The 27,504-nt window shown below is 42.5% G+C and overlaps 3 protein-coding genes across 3 annotated transcripts in view; all 3 read left to right on the top strand.

The window, feature by feature from the left end:
- Positions 1 to 6,495, top strand: part of pitpnab (phosphatidylinositol transfer protein, alpha b) — a 35,509-nt gene extending 29,014 nt beyond the window's left edge. The window contains exons 6-12 of the mRNA XM_083789949.1: positions 828 to 902; positions 1,463 to 1,546; positions 1,682 to 1,759; positions 2,093 to 2,203; positions 3,969 to 4,091; positions 4,457 to 4,537; positions 6,070 to 6,495. Coding sequence (XP_083646075.1) covers positions 828 to 902; positions 1,463 to 1,546; positions 1,682 to 1,759; positions 2,093 to 2,203; positions 3,969 to 4,091; positions 4,457 to 4,504 — 519 coding nt within the window. The 3' untranslated portion in view covers positions 4,505 to 4,537; positions 6,070 to 6,495. The remainder of the gene's footprint in view (positions 1 to 827; positions 903 to 1,462; positions 1,547 to 1,681; positions 1,760 to 2,092; positions 2,204 to 3,968; positions 4,092 to 4,456; positions 4,538 to 6,069) is intronic.
- LOC310876386 (ferroxidase HEPHL1-like) overlaps positions 1 to 27,504 on the top strand; it is a 260,954-nt gene that overhangs the window by 89,161 nt on the left and 144,289 nt on the right. The window lies entirely within an intron of this gene.
- On the top strand, positions 13,935 to 27,503 carry inpp5kb (inositol polyphosphate-5-phosphatase Kb; the record flags this gene model as incomplete). Its single annotated transcript, XM_083791617.1, has 13 exons — positions 13,935 to 14,161; positions 16,457 to 16,561; positions 17,211 to 17,319; positions 18,507 to 18,623; positions 20,625 to 20,800; positions 21,175 to 21,286; positions 21,453 to 21,562; positions 22,077 to 22,103; positions 23,748 to 23,958; positions 25,300 to 25,437; positions 26,120 to 26,200; positions 27,015 to 27,119; positions 27,453 to 27,503. 13 exons carry the CDS (start codon positions 13,935 to 13,937, stop codon positions 27,501 to 27,503), a joined length of 1,569 nt encoding a protein of 522 aa, XP_083647743.1.

Genomic DNA, 27,504 nt, shown 5'->3' with positions numbered 1-27,504 from the left:
CCTACAACCAGCAATGTCTGTGTACTGTACACCTATGTACCCATGTGTGTGGCATGTGGTCATGAGCACGAGTACATGACTATAGGGTACCAGTAGGGGGCGCCAGAAACGGAGAGGGATAGTGCTGCAATGTTGCCTGCTAATGAGAGAGAGAGAGAGAGGGGTGTGGGGGGGAGCTGCAACACTCAGTTCACACAGGTGTGATTTTTACAACATATGTGGCTGCACTAACCCATTTAGACCATGAGGCCGATTCTAAAGACTAAAACCTAACCTAAGTTTTCTGAAAGCCTTCAAATTCTTATTTGAAAAACAAATGTATAGGTTACAACAAATCTAAATGTGTTAAATGCTGCCTTCATGACACTTTTACAGTATACGTACCTGAAAGCAGAATCGCAGATTGTGTTGGATCAGAATACAAGATATTTTCACGTTTGTCATTATTTGACAATCTGGTACCCATTGGCAAAATAAAATAAAAACAGCGCCCTAGTCAACAGTCTGTCTCGAGAGACTAGTCATTTGATTACGGACAACTTGAACAATGAACATGTGTGTTGAATGTTTGTTTATTTTACTGTCTCCTGAGTAAAACTGGCCCTGAGAGACCTATCAAATATTATGCTGCGGTTGTGTGCGTAATTGCGTATAATCTTTGTTATTTTATAAAACTTTGAATTTGACTCTGGGTTGCTTACATTAACATTAACATTATAAAACTGTAAAAGTTTGAATAAACAGTTTGTGCAAGTGAAATAGAAATAGATTTTCTCCACAGCATGCACATGAATCCTAATGCATTCATTCACCTCTTTGCTTGGCAGAATGAATATATGAAAGACAACTTCCTCATTAAGATTGAGACGTGGCACAAACCCGATATGGGACAACTTGAAAATGTGAGTAGTAACAGTGATATAGTTACGTGTGTGTGTGTGTGTGTGTGTGTGTGTGTGTGTGTGTGTGTGTGTGTGTGCGTGCGCGCGTGCGCGAATTCATACACCTTTACTTGTATATTTATTTGGATTGTCTTGGGGCTAGTGAGGGGCGGCAATCCTTCAGATCTTATATTATTGTGCTGTTAGCATGTTATTATAGGTGAATATTTATATAAATAATTGCCAACAAGCAAGCTCATAAAATGAATTATTAAATAGGGCTTATGTAGTTAATGCTGTGTGTGTGTGTGCGTGTGTGCGTGTGTGTGTGTGTGTGTGTGTGTGTGTGTGTGAATTCATACACACTTTATTTATTTGGATTGTCTTGGGGCTAGTGTGCTGTTAGCATGTTATTATAGGCGAATATATATATAAATAATTGCCAATAAGCAAGCTCATGAAATGAATTATTAATTAGGGCTTATGTAGTTAATGCTGTGTGTGTGTGTGTGCGTGTGTGTGCGTGTGTGCGTGTGCGTGCGTGCGTGCGTGTGTGCGTGCGTGTACGTGTAACCTTACAGGTTCATGGTCTGGATGCAGACGCTTGGAAAAAGGTGGATATAGTCTGGATTGATATTGGAGACAGGACTGCAGTGGATGCTAAGGTGAATAATCTTTAAACCTTTGAACAAAACAATACCTTTGGCTTTTCACCACTAAGAAAGTTGCCTTGACAGTTTGACACATCATTGTTGGCTCTCTTTAGCCCTGTGTTTTATGTCGTCTCCCTCTCTATCCAGGACTACAAACCAGAGGAGGATCCCTCCAAGTTCAAGTCAGTGAAAACAGGCCGGGGCCCTCTAGGACCAGACTGGAGGGTAAAGCCAAAATTAAACAACGTTGTGTGATGCAGTTATAGATGGATGGATTCATGAGCGTAAGCAATTCCCAAACCAGTCATGTTGGGAAGTGTTCGTTTAGGTCGACTCACTTTTAAAACAAATCCATGACTTTTAAATCACTTCAAACCCAATCATAAGAACCCTCCACACATCATGATTGGGGACTTTTGAGGACAAGTGGTTTGGGAGTCGCTTACACGATCGATAGACAGACAGACAGGGGTATTTATATACTGTACACACATAAACCATATTCTGTTACATGATCCATGCGCTTGTGTTGACATAATGTCATAATTGCACTTGCAGAAGGAGCTCCCCAAGAAGACGGAATGCCCACACATGTGTGCCTACAAACTAGTCACCGTTAAATTCAAATGGTGGGGCCTGCAAAACAAAGTGGAGAACTTCATTCAAAAGGTTTGTCTGCTGTTTGGAAACCCATGCATTTCTTCCAGGGTTATAGGTCCAGGTTTGTGTGTGCAGTACATTACATTACATTCCACGTCTATCTGCACCACGTCTCTGTGCGTATGTGTGTGTGTACATACGTCTGTAATCCACGTAACTCGAGAACCGTTCGCCCCACCGACAAATTCAACACACGCGTTTACACCACCACAGGGAGTGCAGTGCCCGGTGTCGAGTCCGTCAGATAGCCGGTTGTCCAGAAGCAGCACAAAAGCCTCTACCCGGGTTCCGGACAATTGATCACACCTGATCACAGACAGGGCCCAAATCCAGATCACCTCTAGATCTGCATATATGGAGCTGGCAGGCTGACATCACAATGGTGCACAACCTCGCCCTTTATTAGCCAATTGATCACACCTGATCACCCCCCCAATGGGCACTGTTCTAGTCTATTATAAATGCACCAAGTCTCTGTGTGTGTGTACGCCTTTAAACCACGTAACTCGAGAACAAATTTGACACACCCGTCCCGTTCCACACCACCACACACCACAGGGAGTGCAGTGCCCAGTGTCAAGTCCGTCGGATTACCGGTTGTCCAGACAGGGCCCAAATCGATATTGAGCTGACCTGACACAAGCTAATACATGCAACTATTCTTAAGAAGTTCCAAGATCAGAAACATGCATGCCCCTGACTTCCTGTGATATTAGAAGATCAGATAAAAGACAAGTGAGATAACAGACAACTTCAATTTGATATTCTACCCCTCATTGATATTCTACTCCTCATGGTGTTGGACAGCATATTAATAGTCGAGATATCACTAGCGGTACCAACTCTGCGTCTCAGTTGGTTTTCTCACGGGGCCTTATTGAGCATAAAGTTTATGTCTGACCCACAATAACGACAGTAACACAGTGTCTTAGTGTGTCCTGTACCTGTGCTGAGGTGCTGTCAGCTCTGGGTGTCATGACAGTGGAAAAGTACTGCTCTGCACGATGCTGCACATTGGCATGCGGTGGCCTCTAGTGGTACAACCTGGTATTGCATGTTGTAATTATTCCCTGATGCTCTCTTAATCACAGTCTAATGTGTAGACCTGGGACGGTCTGACTGCAACACCAGTAACACCTGATAGAATTGAGAACTAGCGTCATACTGGGTTGGGGAGACTAGGATCCCTGGTTCATACAGTATAGGACAGGTCAATGCCAAGAGCATAGACTGTACTATTTCAACTTTCACCCCAAAGGGCCCTGTAGGGCTGTTGTTTTTCTACCACTTTTTGAAGTTCTGCCAGTTCTGCGCTGTCGCTTTCCATGACGTTCAGCAATATGGTAGACTGTCATGGGAAACGGTCAAGAACTGAGGCTCACAGTCATTCGTCAAAGGACTTCTGACCTTTAGATCTTTAGATCTCCCAATTAATTACATGATTGTAACTCTATCCACTCCTGGCGTTTAAAAAGTGACGTCAAAGATTGCATAAACTAAACTTTCGTTGACAGACAACCACTTCAGCCGATCAGCGTAACAAAAAAGTGACGTCATCTCCAGTCTCCAACCATAAGTGTTTCTATGGCTTATTGTGCATATTGTGCATAGCTTTTCGCTTTATTGCTTTCATGGCTTTGCCCCGTCTTAACCCTGCTTGCAGCTACATTTCTACATTTCTACATCTTGTATTTCTACATTGTTTTATTTTATTTGACGGTAGTGTATTATATAGCTCATTGGTATCTCTATCTCTATTTTTATTTTCTTTCAGCAAGAGAAGCGCTTGTTCACTAACTTCCACCGTCAGCTCTTCTGTTGGATCGACAGATGGATCGAACTGAACATGGAGGATATTCGTCGTATGGAGGAGGAGACGCGCAGGGAGCTAGATGAGGTGAGCAACACAACAACAACAACAACAACAACAACACAATGACCGTCTGGAGATCTGCTCTCATTCAAGCCTACTGGAACATACTCAATGTGTCATTTTACATGAAAGCGGGAGGAACAAAGCAAAGCAAAGACAGACTTGATTAAAATATATGCGTCAGGAACCCTGACACATTATTAATTTGTGTGTGTGTGTGTGTGTGTGTGTGTGTGTGTGTGTGTGTGTGTGTGTGTGTGTGTGTGTGTGTGTGTGTGTGTGTGTGTGTGTGTGTGTGTGTGTGTGTGTGTGTGTGTGTGTGTGTGTGTGTGTGTGTGTGTGTGTGTGTGTGTGTGTGTGTGTGTGTGTGTGTGTGTGTGTGCGTGCAGATGAGAGTTAAGGACCCAGTGAAAGGAATGGTGGCTCTAGAGGACTGAGTGTGTTGGATTATAAACGCTGCCGCCCATCAGGTAGGACAACATCTGTAATAATGATGAGTGTAAAGTGCAATTACACCTACATTTTGCATTAGCGGTTTAGCTCTAAAGAGTGCATGATTCTTTCCATAACCATATAACACAGCATTGATTATCCTGCTTAGCCCCAATTAACCACTTATGCCGCCTTGTACTGTATACTTTGTATAAGAAATAGTGAAAATAGCAGTCCTAAAAGCTCAGTCCAAAACGTTGCATCGATCGTGACATGTTCTGAACTTGTAGATGTGTTATTATAATATTTTCCTTATTCATATTTTCACGTCACATATTATGAGTCAAATACAAATAACATACAAAAATGAGTATTTTACCCCTCCCACCCCCCAGAGTTCCCGCTCCGAAAGAGCCACAACCCTGGTATCTCGTACCATTAACAAAGATAAAGGCACATAAAGGCAAATATACATATTCAAATATCGAAGGGATTAATACAATATTAAAAACAATACGGCTATTTTCAAATAGTTTGAAAATGTATAATTGTGTTAATTGTTGGGGGGAAAGATTTGAATTCAGTTCAATTTGATTATAGTGCTGTATGACAACAAGGTATCTCAAGACACATTGTCACCCCCACCCTGTTGCGATGGTGACAAGTAAGAAGAAACATGCAGGCAGAACCAGGCTCTGTGGTGGACAGCACAGCCATCGGCATTGACCATGTCTGGGGGGAAATTGTTGCTTGTAATGACATGCCCAAAATATTGGAAGTGGTTTAAATTAGAAGTAGTGTTTATTTATATTTTTGGGCAATATGTTCTAGATACAACAGTATCTTCATCAACCTTGGAATAAAAGTTAGCCTACCTTCCTACTCCAGCAAGTGGGAGGAGCTCTGGTAACGACCTATAAACGAGTCCCAGCTGAGTCAATTTCCTCACAACAGTGAGTCACCTCTTCTGTTATTACAACACACTTTGTGTGCACACAACTTTGTGCGTTTGGTTGGCCAAGTCATAGACTGTGACGTATGCGGAGTATGCGGAAGTGCTGAAGTGCTTTGTGGCCGTGATACGTCACTGACTTTACCTCTCGGTTTACAACCGCGCACAGCTTTAGTTTACCACAGCGGGGACAGTTTTAGCAGTTTCCATTTCCGTGATGTGATTGCGGTGAGCATGGAAAGCATGTTGGTTTCTGACGTATTAAGAGTCCGACAGGCAGGTTAAATAATAAATGACAAAGGTGTTAGAGCAAGAATAACATGTATTGTCCATCCTGATTGGCTAAGATTGGCTTCCAAAGTTTGCAGGATTGCTCCGTTTTAAACAAAATGCCTCAAATCATGAATGCAGCGTCCGGTTGCTGTGAAGAAGACATGGCACCCTTTTCACATTGGCCTCTTATAGCGCCACCAGGAGGCCACAATAACCTATACCTCACCTGTGCTCCGACGAGCACTTTTTCCAGTTTCATTTATATTTCAAGCTTTTTACAGTGTAAAACTGTGTATTATGAAAAAGAATATCTCTCCCCCATTCTCTCCTCTCTCTCCCATCTAGATCAGACCAGTGAACCCAGACACCAGCGGATTGACTTCCATTTCCTACTCCAGCTGACATCGGTCAACCTGGTCCAACATCTCTAGTCTCACCTCAAACTCCCACCCCCAGCCTTCCCCAAACTCAGAAAAGCCCTTCTAGGTACAATGTGTTCATTTTTCAGGGAACTAGACCCATACTACTCTCCATGTCCAACTCCGACCACCGTGTCCTCAGATCGATTCCTGCTGTCCCTATACCAGAAAGAAGAAAGAAAACAGCACTGCCTTTTTATCCTGCATAGTCTCTGCATGCTGCTCAGAAGTCTCCAGTAGCAACAGTCTAAAACCTTTCAGATGTCAGTCGGTCTTCTCTCTCTCTCTCTCTCTCTCTCTCTCTCTGTCCCTCTCTGTCCCTCTCTGTCTCTTTGCATACCCTTTCTAAACTACAGAGTCTAGTGTATTTAGGATTTAAAAATAAATAAATAAATATATATATATATATATATATATATATATATATATATATATATATATATATATATATATATAGTATACAGGGAGTAAATGTATTGAGGTATATAAACAGGGTTTTTTAAATGATTCGTTTTTCTTCTGTAAGTTTGTGGGGTTGTTTTTTTTAATTTATTTCATACTGTTCCGTTAGGATTTTTATTTTACTTTACCATAATTTTGAGTACACCTTCACTCCATTCCTAACATTCTCGCTCTGGGGGATAATTTCCTGTTTGTCACTCAGATCAGAAATACAACTCTGCAAACACACATAACAGCTGTGGGTTAAAGGTTGAGTTGACAGGTTTTTGCTACTACTCTCTCAAGCCAGTCAACTATTTCACAATCTCTGTAGCTACGCCACTTGAAAGCCAAGAACGGAAGCAGTCATCTGTTCGTCATTTCCGTGTTATACAATTTCAAAATATCTTTAAAATATATTTTTAATGTCCTTTTCTGCTAAGCAACAATATACTGTACATGTTTCGACTAATTTGATTTACGCAACTGCAAAGACGAAACGGCTTTACTCTAACAAACATTCAGCACTTCCGTTCGGCAAAAGGATTTGAACATTGTGTGGCTAGAGAGTCTACTGTGCTACTAACCTACCAGCCTGGTTTTTCTTTCTCAGTATGTGATGTATTATGACATGGTGTGTTGGTGTGTGTGTGTGTGTGTGTGTGTGTGTGTGTGTGTGTGTGTGTGTGTGTGTGTGTGCGTGTGCGCGTGCGCGCGTACATACAGTACGCCTTTAATGTGTGTGTTTGTGACATTAGTTTTCCTATCATATTTCACCTATACCATTTCTATTTGCATATTCCTCCTCTCCAATTTGTCAAGATTCAACGAATGATTGGCAACCTTAAGGGTGCAGTCACACCAAACAGCCAATCAACTGAGCGTTTTGTTGCCATTTGCGGATTTCCGCAAAAAACAGAATCTGTCACATAGTTCAGTGTGACTGCACCCTAATGGCTCCTGCCCCCTTCTGCCATTTTCTCACTCCTAATGGATAAGCAGTATTATCCAGCGATAGCAATAACTTCCATGACTCTTTCCGTCTCTGTTATTGTTGTTGGCCACTGTTGTTTCCAAGATGAGAGCATTTGTAGTCAACAAAGGAGCTGAAACTGGGGGTTTTGGAAGAAGATGAATTGGCGGAGACTAACTGTTCATAAACTGCTGATATTGTTGGGTCTTTGGTCGGACTCGGTGATGTTTCTCCTGTTGGAGATCGAAGACTTGTAATAGTGTGTGGTGTGTATCTATTATGCATGAGTGTACATGCGTGTGATGTGGCGTGTCTGTGAAGTTTTCTGATGCTCGCCAGGTCAGGTGGGGAGGGAACGATGAGAAGCAGAACTTAATGCTGTATACCTTGAATATATTTTTGTTCCGTTCAGACCTTTCTCTGCAGTTTGACGACTTTAAAGAGCAAGTAACAGATTTATTTGAAGCGGAATAGTGCCGAGCTCCAGTCTGAATTTCGGGCAGCTGAATCACAGAGTGGATGAAAAACAAACCAAAATCTTTTTGTGGTTTGAAAAAAAAAGGAACTTTACTAACGTAAATTCACCACGAGTCTGATGTAGCATGTGGGAGGAAACTGCTTAACTGTAGCTGCTGCACTATTGTATGACTGTGAGTTATACTTTTCATCAATTACTGACTGTAGCTCACACAGATGAGAATGACTTTCTCTCAAACTTCTGAACATAAATGAAATGTGTTTATGTCATTACTGTGAAGAATCTTCTGTTGCTTTCTCTTTAAACAATGTTTTAGCCCTCAAGTCATGCCTTTTTATCATACCTCTCACTCTCTCTCTCCCCCTCTCTCTCTCTCTCTCTGTGCGCCCATCAAACTTATCTCACTTAGTGTCTGTGATGACATGGGCTCCCAACTGAAACATGGGAATTTGTGGATGTACTGTATGTATCGATATTGTAAATAGTATATAAATTAATGTAGATGAACACACATATATATAAATATATATATAAGTCAGACTGTCCTGCCAAAACAACAGCACACTCTCATCCATACTCAAAGCTCTGCTCCTGTAGCTATAACTCAAGACATTACACTGTAGTGTCCACATTCAATAGCTTGCTATTGGTTGGGCAAGGAGTGCGGACTAGAAGGCTTGGCTGGTTGCTGTGTAGGTAACATTTAATCCTATAAGGAACGATTATTGAGAAATATTGAACGCTTTGTGTTTGTGGACAACAGGGCATTACTCTATATTTTTATAGAGGTAATTTTGGTGGCCATTTCAGGGCTACGATATGTTCCAGCAAAGCAGTGTCTGTCTTGTATTTGTGTGTGTGTGTGTGTGTGTGTGTGTGTGTGTCTGTGTGTGTGTGTGTGTGTGTGTGTGTGTGTGTGTGTGTGTGTGTGTGTGTGTGTGTTCAGTGAAATGCACAATGTTCTGTTCAGACTTGGCCAGTCCGACAGAAAACAGCAAAAGAGCGTGGCTTGTAGATTTTAAGGGTTTAAACATCCCCTGCTCATCGTGAAGGAGTATAACAAATGACACGCTATTGAAAGATGAGGACAGATCCTGTACATCTCTCTTCTGCCTCTCTCTCACTCTCTTTCTTCCCTCCCAGCGACCACCTCTCCTTGGCAGGACAGTGTAGTGTATAAATATATTTTTGTTCTCTGAATGTTGTTGTACCTTGTTGGTCTCTGTACCACACACTTCTCTTAATGAACACGAACATGGCAGCAGCCTGGGTCAGTGTAGTTAGCCCATCGTTATTGACCATGAAATGAACCTTGGTTTGCTGTGTTTTGTTTTGTCCTCTGGTTTCATTAGGCAATGGGGGTGGGGTTAACAATTTGTCTGATATTTGAGGGTCTGTGCTTAAAGTACTGTAAAAAGAAAAGGAATATATGATTGTTAAGAGATATACAAAAAATAGATGCATTTTGATTCCTTGTGCAAGATGTGGTTTAAAAGAGACAATCTCATTGTTAGATTCCTTGATTTATAATCGGAATATGAAACCAAATGATTCCAGAACCACAAGCTGTTTTTAAACCCTTTTCTCTCTGTCTCACTCCTGTTGACCTGTCTCCTTTTTTTCTTTCTTTTATTGTGAATTTGTGCCTTTTTGTCATTTTATCTTCCAATAACACTACTGTACATTGGAGAAGTAAAGAAATGAATAAAAATAAGTAAAGCAACTATATAGCTGTTTTATTTGATTTTTTTTCTTCAGTTCAATGCATTCAGAACAATCACAGCCATCATTCCCATCAAGTAGGTATATTTCAAATTAATTTATCAAATACATTATGTGCACACACACACACACACACACACACACACACACACACACACACACACACACACACACACACAGCTCGCCTGGGACAGGGACACCTTGTGGCACAAACGTAAAGTGGCAACATCAAATCACAGCAATAATAGCATTCCATACTAGTACTACTAGCTACCGACCGTTAAGAAAGTTACGGATTATAGCCTACAAAGCGGGCTTTAGCCCACCAATACTGTGCGTCACGGTGATACAGCCGTAAACAGGCATGTCTATTCATGGTTTTGATAATGCGTTTTCTCTCGGTCGAAGCCCAAGATAATTTGAAGTTGATCCGATGGTGCATGCAGTCCCCGCCCGGAGCTGTTCCAAGTAATTGGCCTTGAGAGAACTAACAACTGACTTGTGCATAGTAAGCCTAAGGTAAATAAACAGCCTTTACAAGTTACAACGGTTGAGTCACGGTACGGAAGACAAATTGATTCTGCCGCTTTCTCCCCTGCCCCGGGACGCCGCGGGAGACACACAGAGACAGACGGGTACGTCAGAGACGGATTATGGTTGAAGAAGGTGTAGCCTAAACGCCCTAAAGTTTAGACTCTCGTAGATGTATTTTTTTATTCTGACGTCAGAATCGAAAAATACATCTGCGAAAGTCTAAATCTTAGTCTATGTGAAGGTGCACTCTTTGTTTGTTTCTGTTTTGTTTTCAACCATGCATGCTTTACACAGTAGTCTAGCCTGAAACTGAACTGAAGCGGAAAATGGGGAAATAGTCGCAACGTTTGTGGTTCAAGTCCAACTATTTTGAAGCTTTGTTTTTGGTGAACCCTCATTGAGCGGCACGTACGATGCATGTCACAAGATTGGATCAGCCCAGACTTGATTGATTGATTGATTGATTGAATACTTTATTTATAGTCAGAAATGTAAACAGTAACAGAGTAGCCTACATTCAAACACTTAGTCTAAAAGGATATTTTCCATTGAGGAATTTCAGGTCCTGCGGGTATTCAATTCATAATCATGAAACAAAATTCAAATCATCACAATAAATAATAAAGACGTGTATACAGGTTCATCAAGAGGTTGGGGGTAGGAGGAGCAATCATTTCCTCTCCCTTTGGCCTGCTGAAAGGTGGATTTTCAGCTGTTTTAAAGGATGCATTTTTTTAGGGAAGGAGACAGGGCATTCCACAGACACACTACAGTGCTATAAGGAGAATCGACCCATATGTTTATTTGAAAAGTGGGTGGTACAAGATCGTTGTTCACGCTCCCTCTACTGGCTGTGGGTGTCGCTCACTTTTTTTGAGGTAGTTAGTGTCGTGAGCCGGGTATAAGGGCCCTATATAGCCGACCTAGACCTCCAAAATGGGTTGCAAAAAGATGGGTCAGGGGCACATGCAGGCTGAGAAGGCGAGAAGTAGTCAAATTAGTTTGCTTTGGGAGGTTTGGAGCTTAGTTTTTAGTGACATTGAGATGTTGGAGAATCAAAAGGTGCAAGCATAGTCGAAGCTGGCTGAGTTAGGGCTTTCTGTTGCTGTGAGTAAGTTGTCAATACAGTCCAATATGTCATCTCTTTTGTGCTGGAGATATTAGCCTACTATGTCATCAATACATTCACCTTGAAATCATTGACATTGAACTTGCAGAGGGAATTTGTGGATCCCAAAAGATCCACTTTGGATTATCTTTGTATGGGTTACATTGTACCAGGCCAACATGCGCGTTACCAGAACACTTCCAACAATGTCAGAGCTCTCTGTTTAGTCAATTACCATGTTATCATCGTCTCCCTACTAAAATCTGACTATACATTAGGCCTCTGCACTCATTTTGGTAAATAAAGCATTGTCCATTGTGCCTGTTGTGTTCCATTTGACATCTGATTGCAAAGCAATTTCAGAGATGCATGGCTCTCAGTCAGTCCCTGTCAGGACGCAGTTTGTCTGGTTTCAATGCTCTGCTCTGTGCTGCCTCTGGCATTCATCACGGAGATGAGGGCTGGTGTTGAGTAGATATTATTAGGCCTACATTACAAAGTGTGTGTGTGTGTGTGTGTGTGTGTGCGCACGCGTGTGCGTGCGTGTCAACAGAGGATACTATGACTACTGCAAGGTATAGAAATGATGGGGGAGCCAAGTACAGGTAAGACCAATGTTTAACATTTTTATTATTTTCACAATCCCAATTCAATCTCTTTTCCATTCTCAGACATTATAAAGACATAATTGACAATATCGTGAAACAAACCAGCTGAGATTGAGAGAGAGAGAGGGGGGGGGGGCTTATAAAGTATGGGTCCCAATGGTGAAGGAGAACATGAATGTTTGGGACCTCACCTCATTGCCTAACCAGTGTAAGTGGCTTATACTATAGGTGAATTGATTGATGAAGAACATTGCATTGTGTGGCCCCACCCAATTCCCCCCTTTCACGTGCGAACCTAGTGAACCCTGTGCTTATCCACTTAACGGTTCACACCAAAATACTGTTCCATAAGAGTCTGCATGTGACAGTTGCATACTTACAGATGAAATGAAGCAATTGGCCTACTTGGGTTTAGCAGAATGCAGCTTTTACTTTGCAAGGGGCATGTTCACTGACTCTCTCTCTCTCTCGCTCTCGCTCTCTCTCTCTTGTGTCTCTTTACATAACTTCTTAACGTTTTTTCATACAGTACATGTTCTCCTATTAATAATTGAAGATAGGGCTGCGATGATAAGCAATTTTGAGGAATCAAATTATCATCGATAAGTATTAATTATCTCTGCCAGGCCGCAAGTTCTGCAACGCCGGGAGGCGGAGATCTTGTTTTTGTGGCGTTATCGGATGATAACTTTTTGTATCCTTTGTATCCATTTAGAATTCTCTTCAAAACACACTTTTTTGGTACTACTACTCCTACCGATTTTGTTCCAGAAGTCACACAAAGATGCCAGAGTGAAAGTGGTTATAACTTTATATTAAGGGTTAACGTCTCTGCCCCCCTGTAGCAGACCAAGCTGGGTAATGAGTTACACCCCCCATGACCTGTTTCATATGGATGGATCAGAGAATGGATTCAGCCCAAAATAACACAATACAATTGTGTACTTTGGCTCCCCTAATGAATGCACAACCGTAATTGCATTTTTGCATGTATTGCTCAGTGCAGCTGGTTGAGCTGCAGCCTTTAAGCCTCTTAGGCCCCCAGAGAGTTACCCAAGTCCTGTAACAATACTCTCAATGATGGGGGTGGAGGAGGCCATGAGGGTCAGCCATGCCATTACTACACTCTGACCAAACAAATACACTCACACGCACGCATGCACACACGCATGCACGCACGCATGCACACACACACACACACACACACACACACACACACACACACACACACACACACACACACACACACACACACACACACACACACACACACACACACACACACAGGTATGTATATGTTTCTCATGCCAATAAAGCTCCTTTGAATTGAAATTGTATGTCCACGTGCTTCTCCCCTGCCTGTGATTACAGACCAAATCTGTTTCATTCTGCTCCACATTCCTAAGTCAAGGGTCACTGCTCTGTCACTTGTGGTCTCCCCACGAACGGTACCAGACTGGGTATAGCGCGGAGCATCGGAAATGGACTGTACCAGGACAGATGTCAGGAGGACCCTATACTCTCAGCTTTGTAGCTTCTCATCCTGACCGACTCAGAACATCTAAAAGTGGAGCTGAAACACACGCAGAGAGATTTGGACAAGCAATCATTATTTATTTCTAGCGACTGTCCTGGGCCTCTGCCTCTCGATGCAAGCGGAGCCTCTGCAGCCAGACGACAGCAATAAAGTAACACGAGGAAAAGGCTTTCTATTGTCACACATTCTTTTGTGTGATATACAGGTAGTATTATTCCAAATTACTCAACGCTCCAGGAGCATCAAAGGAGAACTTTGAGGTCACTGCTTCAAGATAACATAACCTGCCCGTAACCTGGAAAGACGGAACGAATACAGTCCTGGGTGGTCACAGACAATAATTCTGGGAAGGATAATTATCAGATACAAACGCGAGCACCAAAGGTTACAATGTCCTGCATGCTAGAAGACGGCCCTCGTGTGCGTTCGGAGAGCCAGAGCAGCTCAGTGTCTCAGGGCTCCAGGTCCAAGCTGCTCCTGCGCCAGCAACTGGCTCAGCTGTTGACCTGCGTGGAGGACCTGAGCTCTGATGACGACGCCGGTGATGAAGTGTCCCGTACACTGGACGAGGCTTTCAATCTCTGTGGACGCATACGTCCCGAGGAGGACACATTCAGGTTGACCTGTTGATATACACACATGCACACACACATCACTCGCCACCATACAGATGCACACTATCATGCAATGCACGCATGATTGCTGTCTCATATGCATTGTGAAGCAATCATTTGAATCATTTTTACAGGATATAACAAAATACAAGGAATAATATCAATGCCCTGCTCTCTCTCACTACAGTATTTTTTCAACTGCTGCATACCAAACACACACTTCATGATGCGGCGACACATTGTGAGCTTGTAGATCGGCTATTTTCTTAAGAATTAAGAATTAAAAATATTTTATAATGGCATGCCCAGTAAAAGGCTTTGAAATGAGGTTTTTGCGACAGGGGCATAGCTACACTGAATACAAAATAAAAACACCCCTCACTGTCTTAACTCAATAAATCAAATAATGTAATAATGTATTAACTAGTGCAAAGTCCATGTTAAAGGACCTTATTCAGCCATCATGACATTACTGACATGCCCTTCTTTGGGCATGTCAAGCATGCCCAAAGGTTGAAAGCATGTCTATCGGGTTTATAAATATTGTAACGAATGAAAAAGTATTGTGACTAAATAACACATTTGAACACATTTCCCTTATTGTTTTGGACAACAACATTTTTGCCCGACAGTGATGATAATTCAAGTCAATTCAATGATACACCCGCACAGTGTACCTATTCTGCGTGTCTCTCTGTCATACCAGGTTACAGATAGTAACATGGAATGTCTCTCTGTCATACCAGGTTACAGATAGTAACATGGAATGTCTCTGTCATACCAGGTTACATATAGTAACATGGAATGTCTCTCTGTCATACCAGGTTACATATAGTAACATGGAATGTCTCTCTGTCATACCAGGTTACAGATAGTAACATGGAATGTCTCTCTGTCATACCAGGTTGCAGATAGTAACATGGAATGTCTCTGTCATACCAGGTTACAGATAGTAACATGGAATGCCTCTCTGTCATACCAGGTTGCAGATGGTAACATGGAATGTCTCTCTGTCATACCAGGTTACAGATAGTAACATGGAATGCCTCTCTGTCATACCAGGTTGCAGATGGTAACATGGAATGTCTCTCTGTCATACCAGGTTACAGATAGTAACATGGAATGTCTCTCTGTCATACCAGGTTACAGATAGTAACATGGAATGTCTCTCTGTCATACCAGGTTACAGATAGTAACATGGAATGTCTTTCTGTCATACCAGGTTACAGATAGTAACATGGAATGTCTCTCTGTCATACCAGGTTACATATAGTAACATGGAATGTCTCTGTCATACCAGGTTACAGATGGTAACATGGAATGTCTCTCTGTCATACCAGGTTACAGATAGTAACATGGAATGTCTCTCTGTCATACCAGGTTACAGATAGTAACATGGAATGTCTCTCTGTCATACCAGGTTACAGATAGTAACATGGAATGTCTTTCTGTCATACCAGGTTACAGATAGTAACATGGAATGTCTCTCTGTCATACCAGGTTACAGATAGTAACATGGAATGTCTCTGTCATACCAGGTTACAGATAGTAACATGGAATGTCTCTCTGTCATACCAGGTTACATATAGTAACATGGAATGTCTCTCTGTCATACCAGGTTACAGATAGTAACATGGAATGCCTCTCTGTCATACCAGGTTACAGATAGTAACATGGAATGTCTCTCTGTCATACCAGGTTACAGATAGTAACATGGAATGTCTCTCTGTCATACCAGGTTACAGATAGTAACATGGAATGTCTCTCTGTCATACCAGGTTACAGATAGTAACATGGAATGTCTCTCTGTCATACCAGGTTACAGATAGTAACATGGAATGTCTCTCTGTCATACCAGGTTACATATAGTAACATGGAATGTCTCTCTGTCATACCAGCTTACAGATAGTAACATGGAATGTCTTTCTGTCATACCAGGTTACAGATAGTAACATGGAATGTCTCACTGTCATACCAGGTTACAGATAGTAACATGAAATGTCTCTCTGTCATACCAGGTTACAGATAGTAACATGGAATGTCTCTCTGTCATACCAGGTTACAGATAGTAACATGGAATGTCTCTCTGTCATACCAGGTTACAGATAGTAACATGGAATGTCTCTCTGTCATACCAGGTTACAGATAGTAACATGGAATGTCTCTCTGTCATACCAGGTTGCAGATAGTAACATGGAATGTCTCTCTGTCATACCAGGTTGCAGATAGTAACATGGAATGTCTCTCTGTCATACCAGGTTGCAGATAGTAACATGGAATGTCTCTCTGTCATACCAGGTTGCAGATGGTAACATGGAATGTGGCAACAGCGGAGCCTCCTCTAGATGTCACCTCCCTGCTGCAGCTGGACGCCCAGCCACCTACAGACATCTATGCCATTGGGTGAGAGAGCAACCAGTGGCAATGTTGTATGAGTGGATTTGAACACCTGACGTATCATCTCTGTTTCACTTACACAGAACAGCGCAGAGACACAGTAATGGGAGGGCAGACGCATGTACTGTACACTGGACACAGTGGATTGGATGACAATTGGCTCATTAGTTAATCTAACTCCTGCGCAATTGCAGTGATGTGGAAACTAGAATGTTGATTAATATGCATTAACACTGTTGAATGAATAAATAGATTAAGCGATCAACTGGTTGACCTGCCAATGTACGCGATCCAGAGATAAGAGGAGCTGGGTGTGGTGGATGAATGACTGGCCGATTGGCAATTCAATTCAGTTCCCAAAAATAAATCAAAATCTGTCATCTATCCCTTCCCATTAATAGCTGCTCTGTCTGTGTGTGTGTGTGTGTGTGTGTGTGTGTGTGTGTGTGTGTGTGTGTGTGTGTGTGTGTGTGTGTGTGTGTGTGTGTGTGTGTGTGTGTGTGTGTGTGTGTGTGTGTGTGTGTGTGTGTGTGTGTGTGTGTGTGTGTGTGTGTGTGTGTGTGTGTGTGTGTGTGTGTGTGTGTGTGTGCGTGCGTGCGTGCGTGCGTGCGTGCGTGCGTGCGCGCGCGCGCGCGCGCACACGTGCGTATGTAAGTCTGCAGGAAGTCAAAGCTACACCTTTGAGGTTCATCTCTGACCTGCTGGCGGAGGACTCATGGAGTCATGTCTTCATGAACACCCTGGGACCCAGGGGATATGTCAAGGTGAGAGAGAGACCCAGGGGATATGTCAAGGTGAGAGAGAGACCCAGGGGATATGTCAAGGTGAGAGACTGACCCAGGGGTTATGTCAAGGTGAGAGACTGACCCAGGGGATATGTCAAGGTGAGAGAGAGACCCAGGGGATATGTCAAGGTGAGAGAGAGACCCAGGGGATATGTCAAGGTGAGAGAGAGACTGACCCAGGGGATATGTCAAGGTGAGAGAGAGACCCAGGGGATATGTCAAGGTGAGAGAGAGACTGACCCAGGGGATATGTCAAGGTGAGAGACAGACCCAGGGGATATGTCAAGGTGAGAGAGAGACCCAGGGGATATGTCAAGGTGAGAGAGAGACCATGGGGATATGTCAAGGTGAGAGACAGACCCAGGGGATATGTCAAGGTGAGAGAGAGACCCAGGGGATATGTCAAGGTGAGAGACAGACCCAGGGGATATGTCAAGGTGAGAGAGAGACCCAGGGGATATGTCAAGGTGAGAGAGAGACTGACCCAGGGGATATGTCAAGGTGAGAGAGAGACTGACCCAGGGGATATGTCAAGGTGAGAGAGAGACTGACCCAGGGGATATGTCAAGGTGAGAGAGAGACTGACCCAGGGGATATGTCAAGGTGAGAGAGAGACTGACCCAGGGGATATGTCAAGGTGAGAGACTGACCCAGGGGATATGTCAAGGTGAGAGACAGACCCAGGGGATATGTCAAGGTGAGAGAGAGACTGACCCAGGGGATATGTCAAGGTGAGAGACTGACCCAGGGGATATGTCAAGGTGAGAGAGAGACCCAGGGGATATGTCAAGGTGAGAGAGAGACTGACCCAGGGGATATGTCAAGGTGAGAGAGAGACAGACCCAGGGGATATGTCAAGGTGAGAGAGAGACAGACCCAGGGGATATGTCAAGGTGAGAGAGAGACAGACCCAGGGGATATGTCAAGGTGAGAGACAGACCCAGGGGATATGTCAAGGTGAGAGACAGACCCAGGGGATATGTCAAGGTGAGAGACAGACCCAGGGGATATGTCAAGGTGAGAGAGAGACTGGTGGCTGATAGATAATGTGGTACAGTAAATGAGTCTGAGTCTGGGACCCTCTTTGTTATGCAGTACTTCATGTTTATCAGTTTATCGTTCCATCTATCGATCTGGCTGGCTGGCTTGTCTCTGTTTCTCTGTAGGTGATATCTGTGAGAATGCAGGGTCTGTTATTGCTGCTGTTTGCCAAGCAAGTCCACCTTCCCTTCATCAGAGACATCAAGACCACCTACACCCGCACTGGCATCTTTGGCTACTGGGTAATACATGCTGTACTCTTATCTATAGGCTCTCATTTTATGTATGTTGAAAAATGGGTGATATATCTTTTGCCGGTATGGGAATATATTATGCTATTATAGACCGGCAATGCACTGCGCATTACAACAACCAACACCCACTGGGAATTCTGCACTGGATTAGACAATGGATTAAAGCGCCTATGAAAGACCCTATTGTATTTGTTTAGTGAAGTATGCAACAGCTCTGACAAAGTGCAATCACTTCATAGTGTCTCAGTGATGCAACAAATCGTGTCAACCAGTGACAAAGATGATATTTAGGAATACACTCTAAATAGATTAGGGACACCACTGTCACACCAAAAACCAAAACTCAACTTATATTTTCTCTCTTGTTTTTGTATTGTTTGTTTGAGATAATTGTTTATTATAGATAGAAAAGATGCTGGTTGAGTAGCTTCTATCTATATCTAGATGGAATTATATGGTATGTGAGTTTCTTTTTTACCAACAAATATGTTTCACCCCCTCTAAAGTATTCTATGTTTGTCGTAGTACTATATCCACACCGTCACAGTTCACAGGATGACAGGAATAATGACATGCCTCATTACCCAGAGTTTTGGAATGCCTGGAATGAATTAAAACAATTATGAAACTGCTTGTATTACTCAATCTCAATTTATAGTCATGCTAAAGGATTAGATTTGGACTGTTTACTGTAATGTGGAGTTGTAGGGCTGTCAAAATAACTGACTTAACTGAGTTAATTCATTTGTGAAATGAATTAGATTAAAATGTTGATATGCTGATAGATTCAAAGAATAATACATTATACAGGAAAAACATGGCATATTTTGCACATATTTCGAATGGTGATTATTCCTGATTAATTATTTTTTAAACTGTGATTAATCTGATTAAAATTTTTAATCATTTGACAGCCCATTTATTTCAATGTGACATTTCCCCCCAGCACACCTACCCTCCAATCTACATCCATCCCAATCATTTGCCCTTTTTATGTTCTTCTGGTCTTCTGGGTCTTGAATATTCTCCTTTTTTAAATACTGCCATTTGACCAGGTCTTGCTGGTAAAATACATGTACAATGAATTCATATTTAATTAATATGAATTAATTAATAATCAATAAAAGGCAGAGAATGACCGTCCAGGTAGATGAGCAGATCTACTACCGGTAAACATCTACTACCGGTAAAATGTGAGCTTGTGAAGTGAACAAAAGCGAAACAAGACACTAGATTAGTCTAGTCTAGTGCAGTTGAAATTAATGCGCTAAAAACGATGCAAATGCCATACCCGAGGCGGGGCTGGCGAAAGGGCCTTTCTGTGTGGAGTTTGCATGTTCTCCCCGTGTCCCATAGGGTAGGTACCCTCACAAAAAACATGCAGTAATCCTGGTTCTCTAAACTGCCTCCCCCTGGCCAGCCGGTGCGCCTGATGGAGGGGAAAGGAACTGGTTGGAATAAAGTGTTCCTTCCACGCGTCCAACCAGGGAAACTCCCCCCTGTCAGGTGTAAAGGAGCAACTTGGATACTCAGGCATGAAGGAAGCATGAGTTTAAGTCCGTTGCTCTCCCCTTGTCCCCTATATATGGGGACTAGATTGGCGGAGGGTGCCCAGGATCACATTAGATGATTGACACAGGGGTGAAAAATGGGTTACAAAATGGGGATAAAAAAAAGGGAAAAAAAGAAAAATGATGCAAATGAAACAACGGGGACACCTAGTGGGCAACAAAGGAAACAGAAGCCCTGTGAGTGACTATCTACATTCTACACAGTATCTACAGTATATGTCTGTCTCTATGTCTGTACTACACCGCCTTTCCCCCTCTATACCAAATCTCTTCACTGAAAATGGCGGTTCTACAATCTCATAAATGTGTAACTATTTTCACCATGTTCAACGCCAAAAATTGGTACAGTTTATGCTATAGGTTTCAAGTGGTTAAAGTCAAAGAGTTTAGTATTCTACTGCCTGTGTCTTTCTCTCAGGGCAATAAAGGAGCAGTGTCGGTGAGATTCTCCTTCTATGGTCAGATGGTGTGTTTCCTGAACTGTCACCTGGCTGCTCACATGAAATACGCCCTGTACCGAGTGGACGAGTTTGAGTACATCCTGGACACACAGGAGTTTGATATGTACAACACACCCTGTGTTCTGGATCACAAGTCAGTCATTATACACGCAGGCACAAATACACACACACGCACGCACGCACACACACGCACACGTGTATGTTGACTGAACAATGTCAATCAATGCTATCAATTCACTCAATACTAAGATACTTTGCTATTTAAAAACAACACACACACATGCGTGAATTTACTGAACGTTAAAGTGGTTCATTTTGGCACAGTGTAAAACTGATGCTGGCCAACGGTATAATAAACATGCAGTATAGGCTGCATGCTTGTTATCAGGAGATCAAAATGCTTAATCTTGAAACACACACATACACACACACACACACATGCGCGTGCACACGCTAATTTAAACTCTATTTGCACTTGCAGTACGTTATTTGGGTATTTTCCCCCAGGGTTGTGTTCTGGTTTGGTGACCTGAACTTCCGTATTGAGGACTATGGCATGCACTTCCTCCGTTCATCAATCAACAGTGAGCGCTTCCATCTGCTGTGGAGCAAAGACCAGGTAATAGACGAGAACATTCACATGCACTCTAACTGTGTGTGTGTGTGTGTGGGGGGGAAACAAATACACACAAGCATTATAATCTAAACATACAGTACAATTGAGCAAGGCTCTCAGACACAGACATGTGACCATGCTGACTTATGAATTCACTATGTTCCTGCAGCTGATTATGATGAGGAAAAAGGAAACGTTCCTCCAGGAGTTTGAAGAGGGGCCACTGAGGTTTAAGCCCAGCTATAAGTTTGACCGCAACTCTGACACCTATGATTCCAGGTAATGTTTTATATCATTTTATATATTAATATTTGTATGGCATGGCTAATGACATAGCTTGTCTGTATATATGTAGAGCAACATTTTGAGAGGACATACAGTACATATACTGTACGTACTACAACAGTACATGTCTGGTATGCCCCTCAAAAATAGACTAATCAATCACAGGTTGAAATATGCTGCTAATTGAGAGTGAAACTGCAAGAGTATGAATGTTGGATCATAGTAAAAGCATGTCAAGGTTTGTTTTGTGTGTGAATGTTGTTCCTGTGAAGCACATTTGTACATCACTTTTTGTACTTAAGTTCAATTTTTCCATTTGGCGTAGACAGCTGTCACCACTCAACACACTAGTTGACATATCCATGCATTGCAAAGTCTTGCAATGCATTAGCTACTTCAAATTAAAGGCTTTTCATTTTTCTAAAAAAGATATCTAATGTTTCGTTCCATCAATATACAGTATTATATAGACTTAATCTGTGGCTTTTTCCTTTTAAAATTCCCTCAGCACCTCGAGGACGTGGTTGGGTTTCACGTAAGATGTACTGTGTGTGTGTGTGTGTGTGTGTGTGTGTGTGTGTGTGTGTGTGTGTGTGTGTGTGTGTGTGTGTGTGTGTGTGTGTGTGTGTGTGTGTGTGTGTGTGTGCTGCATGCACCACGCCCCTTTCCCATACCCAAACATTACACCATTTTCCTTAAATGTGGCTCAGCCAGTTAGTGCACAGATAGCCTTTGTACCAGGCTCTCATTTTCGTCGGCACAAAAAATGAATGCCTGGAGGAATGCATTGGCCGCATTGACGTAGTGCTGCACTAGGGGGCAGGGGAGGGGGGGAGGCGCCAGGGGCGACTGATAGATTGGTGAGATCCAATCAGTGCATGCGCAAATCTCTGCCTTGACCTGCCCCTCTAGACCTGCCCCTCTAGACCTGCCCCTCTAGACCATAAATCTAACACATTAGCTCTGGCTAGCTAGTGCATGTATACCTGTAGTGTATACTGTATGTGTATACTGTATACCTCTGCTGTCGGGAAGAAACCACTTAACTCCAAAATGTTCATTTTTCAGGAAATGAAAAATATAAATTTGTCAGGAAATGAAGGAGAGAGAAAAAAAAAGCAATAATGCCTCATTAAAGTTGGTGTTGTGTTGTGACTTTATATATTGTCAATTACTTCCATGAGAGGGGGAGAGGTGGTGGACTTAGCTGTTTTAGCAGACAGTTTGAGGGGCCAATGGAGTTAAGTTAGTTTTGTCCCAAGAGCTTTTTTACTACTTTTCAACAATAATAATAATAATCAAAAACCTAAAAAATGGAGTTAGGTGTTTCCTCCCGACAGCAACGTTTGTCTGTTATGTTTGTCGGGCATACCCTAAACCCTCTCTATAAGAATGTATTATCACTGGTGTTAAGAATGGTGTGAAAAGCCTGATAGAGTGGAACTTCATACGATATCTGATGGTGGATGGGGTAAAGTTCCTGCACACCACCATGGAGGCTGGGCTCCATGTTTGTGAGTGGGAAGGCGGCATTGGAGGCCATTCTCTGTCGCCGCACTCAGCTCCTGCAGGTTGATCTGAGCCGTTGTCCTGGTGAATCTCCACGGTTGGGTGAAAAGAAGTGTCTGACCTTAGAAATTGATTAGCTGGCCTGGGTCGGGCTTAGTGGTCCAAGCACCTTGGCTGGTAATCCAGCATGACAGTGTGTCGCGGGTTCGAGTCCCGATCACGATGAACTTTGCTGTGTGTCTTCCCCCCATCTCTCTCCTCGTTTCCTGTCAACCTACTGTGATCTATCAATAAAAGGCAAAAGAAAGAAAGAAAGGAAATTGATTAGCTATCCCAGAAGCTAAAATCACAATATCATGCAATTACAGTCACAACTAGATCGCAGTGATGTTAGACAGCAAATATCAGACACAGGTCATGTCTCCTCAGGTTAAATTGGCACTTCACTAGTGCTGCTAAATACTAATGGTCCTTCTTCATTTTGTTCCTGCACAATGCATGTGTGCCTTTGTGAGTGTGTACACAGTTTGTCTATGCATGCTGCATGCATAAACTGTTTGTCATTTACATTTTCTCTACATCGAACATGTACTAGAGTTCTCTGTGCGTGCGTGAGTGCGTGTGTGTTACACAATATGCAGTACCGTTTTCTTTGTCACTGATTGCTTAGTGGTAAGAAGAGGAAGCCAGCCTGGACGGATCGTATCCTCTGGAGAATCCAACCCAGAACAGCGTCGGACAACGATGGAAGTGCATCGACCTGCACTGATGACGGCCAGGAAGATCCAAGTGCAATCCAAGTCATACAGGACAGCTATACCTGTGACCCCAGCTATGGAGTTAGTGACCACAAGCCTGTCCTAGCGACCTTCAGCATGGAGGTAAGTAAAACAAATAAGTTACATTTGGAAAAACAAATACAGTAGATCTGATTAAAGGCTGAAACGTAATCTTTTTCAATCAAAACAAAACAACAAAATCTACAACTTGGGAAAGTAGGTTTTTAATGTCATATCATTTATCAAATTATTTCATTACATATTGTTTCCTTTTTGTATATTCATTAGTATTATTATACTGTACATCCCAGGGGTATCCATGCGATGTTTTTAGTTTGTTATGTACATCATACAATTTACCAAAACATATAATGGAAAATAGTAATTCCATTTGCTTTAAGCTTTCATACTCAAGTTAGTTTTAGGCAATTGTGACTTCCTGCCATCTTCAATCACCCAGATGGAATCAAATGAGAGCCCTTTGATTAAGCTGTATATATCAAAGAACTAAATGTTTGAATGAGACCAAACTCATACCATCATTGCATCATTTTGGTAAATCTACCTTCAGTCAAAATGTTCTCTCCATCAAAGGTTGTCAATACTGGAATGAGCTTCCTGTCCCCACTTTCACAGCTTTAAAGGACAATTGAAACAGTGTTTTTTTTTTCTTCTCAAATGTCTTATTTTCTCCTTTTCTCCTTTTACTTAAAATGTATCATGTTTTTATATGCTGTCCACTCATGTCCTGTTTTGTTAGTATTGTTTAGTGTTAATTGTCTGGGGACTACGGATGGAAATTAGCATCACAGCTAAATCCAAAAAGTGTTTTTATGATACATTTATATGTAATGTTCATTAATATGCTCTGCAGGGACGTAGCTGACCATTTGGTTGCCATAGGATATTTGTGCTGCTCTCCCTCCCGACGAGAGCGCTGCATTTACTCATTCAGATCGGCTATTTTCACTATTCGATATTTGTTATTATGAGGGTCGGCTTGGCACATTTTGTTGCCCCCCCCCTCGGCGTGTTGCCCTACTCGCAGTGCGTATAGGTAGCAACGGCACTGATGCTCTGTCTCGTCCACATAAACAAGTAAAGTGCTCTACCAAAGAGAGTGCAGGGTATTATTTTGGGTCATGTCTAACTCCTCCCATTTTTGGTGTATAAATATTGATTTGCAAGATGGTTGGGCAGCTATTACCTTGCATACTGGAACGGTGGTGTTGGTTAGGGGAAGATGTAATCAAATAAACTTGGCCTTATGCATGGACGGTATATTTATTCTATTAGGTTACATATAACCTGGCCTGGGCCGTGGCTCAGCGGTCCAGGCACCTTGGCCGGTAGTCCGAGTCTGGCAGTGTGCCAGAAAGGAATACATATATCAGTGTTTTCCTGACGTATCTCCCCGTTTCTAATTGTCTGTCATGTGCGCAGCTGAGGAAATGCTCTGACATGCAACCCGTGGACGTGTCTCCCGAAGGCGTGTGGAGCGCCGACGAGAACACAGCCCTTAGCTACACCATTCAGGAGGACTTTATGTATTCCACATGGGACTGGATAGGTCTCTACAAGGTGATGCCCCATACTATGCACACAACTTATTTTACCCAGTGGAGGAAGAAGTAGTCCCATTTTTCTTTTTTTTAAGTCCTCTTTTTTTACTTGAGTAAAGTATTGGCATCAAAATGTACATCATTTTCACACAATTTTCGAATAGCTGAAGCAGAATACAATTGAAGTAATGGGTTTTGTTTTGTATTCATCATCAAATGTAGTGGAATAAAAAGTACAATATCTGCTTCTGAAATGTAGTGGAGTAATAGTATAAAGTATAATGTACATCGTTAGTTCGCACTATAGTTTGCACAAGTGACCTTACCTTACCTCCTCTTTTGTCTTATCTTATATTTAAAGTGTGCAATCAAATAGCAGAAACATCAACAAAAACTAATAAAAGCAATATTACAACAATACAAACTGGATGAGAAACACAAAGGTATCTATAGGCCTACTATATGACAATGCTTCTCAACATGTGGGCCTTGAGGGTATTGCAATTAGGCCCCAAAATAATTGGCAAAACACTTTTGTATTTCTATAAAATAAAACACACACACACACACATTTGAGATTTTCAAGTGGGCCATGAACCAGAAAGGTTGAAAACCACTACTGGATAACATATTGACATACTGTAAGATTTTAACAGTACATGATGATTTTAACAGTACATGATGATTTTGTGGGTCATCAGGTAGGCTTTAAGAGTGCGTCAAACTATGAGGCCTTTGTGTGGGTGACACAGGATCTGCCTGAGACTAATCAACTCATACAGGTAAGAAGTAATGACTCAGGCTGTTTGGAAATGTAGCATATAATTGTCTCCACCAGGCCGAAGGCATGTGGGGAGAGTATGTTTTGCACTCCGTCCGTCCGCGTGTCCGTCCGTCCGTCCGTCCGTCCGTGTGTCCGTCCGTGTGTCCGTGAACAGCTAATCTCGGCCACCGTTAACCCGGTCGATGCCATATTTTGCACACACACTCCCTGGATGCCAACCATGAACCTCTGCCCCAAACTTTCCAGAACGGCCTGTTATAGCGCCACCAGGAGGCCGCTTTGTGCAAAACAAGTTTTTGCACAGTACACCTACAGATTTTGTCCAAACATCACGCAAATTGGTACACAGTCTCTCTAGAGCCATTCAACGAAACGGGTCTTTCAGATTTATCAGACTCCATCCTGATTGCTTAAGATTGGCTTCCAAAGTTCACAGGAGTGCTCAGTTTCAAACAAAATGCTGCAAATCATGAACACATCGCGTGATTTCCGTGAAATTGTGCACCCACATTCCCACTAGGCCGAGGACGAAATGCCACATGAACAATTTCAACTCAGCCTCAAGGTGGCGCTATAACTGGCCGAAAAGTGTTTTTACCTCTAACTGCACGGATCTGTGGATAACCTGGTGGAGACCTGTGCCCGGAAGGGCACTTTTTCTAGTTTTATTTCATTTTTATGATGTGTTGAATTGAAGTAGGCCTACTAGTGTTACTGCATCAGTAGTACAGTATATCTGTTAGTTTGTACCTGTTTCTGCATATACAGTACTACAGTATATGGGCGAGATATTAATGTGTTTATACTTGCAGATTTCGGTGGACAAAGATCGGATTCCTCTCCGGGGAGGGCAGTACATTTTGGGTTACTACAGTCACAACATGCAGAGCATCGTTGGTCTCAGTGCCAACTTTCAGGTGAGACAATGAAACCAGAGCTTTTTCATGTGGAAACCGACTGCACCCCAATTAATTTTCAATGAGAGGCGAGCAAATTGGTGTAGGGGAGTGCGAGCAATCTGATAGGCAGAGCACCAAACAGGCACACTCCCTTGAAACTGACGTGAGGTGATTGTGCTTGTCACTCACACTCACACACACACGCTGCATGAGTTGAAACTTGTTCAACTCTTTTCTATGCAATGTTTAGAAATGTATCTATTCACATAATGGGGCACAGTGGATGCCAATGGTATTATTGCGTGTTATTTATGGGGGATAAAAATGTCAAAAGCTGTGTTTATTCTGCAGATCCTGGAATCTAAACGTGCTGGCCATGTCAACGGGCTGAAGAACAAATAAG

Source organism: Protomyctophum parallelum (assembly GCF_964188405.1).
Source record: "Protomyctophum parallelum genome assembly, chromosome: 1".
NCBI lineage: Eukaryota > Metazoa > Chordata > Actinopteri > Myctophiformes > Myctophidae > Protomyctophum > Protomyctophum parallelum.
Note: the sequence above shows the minus strand (reverse complement) of the source record. Positions and strands in the feature narration are given on the sequence as shown.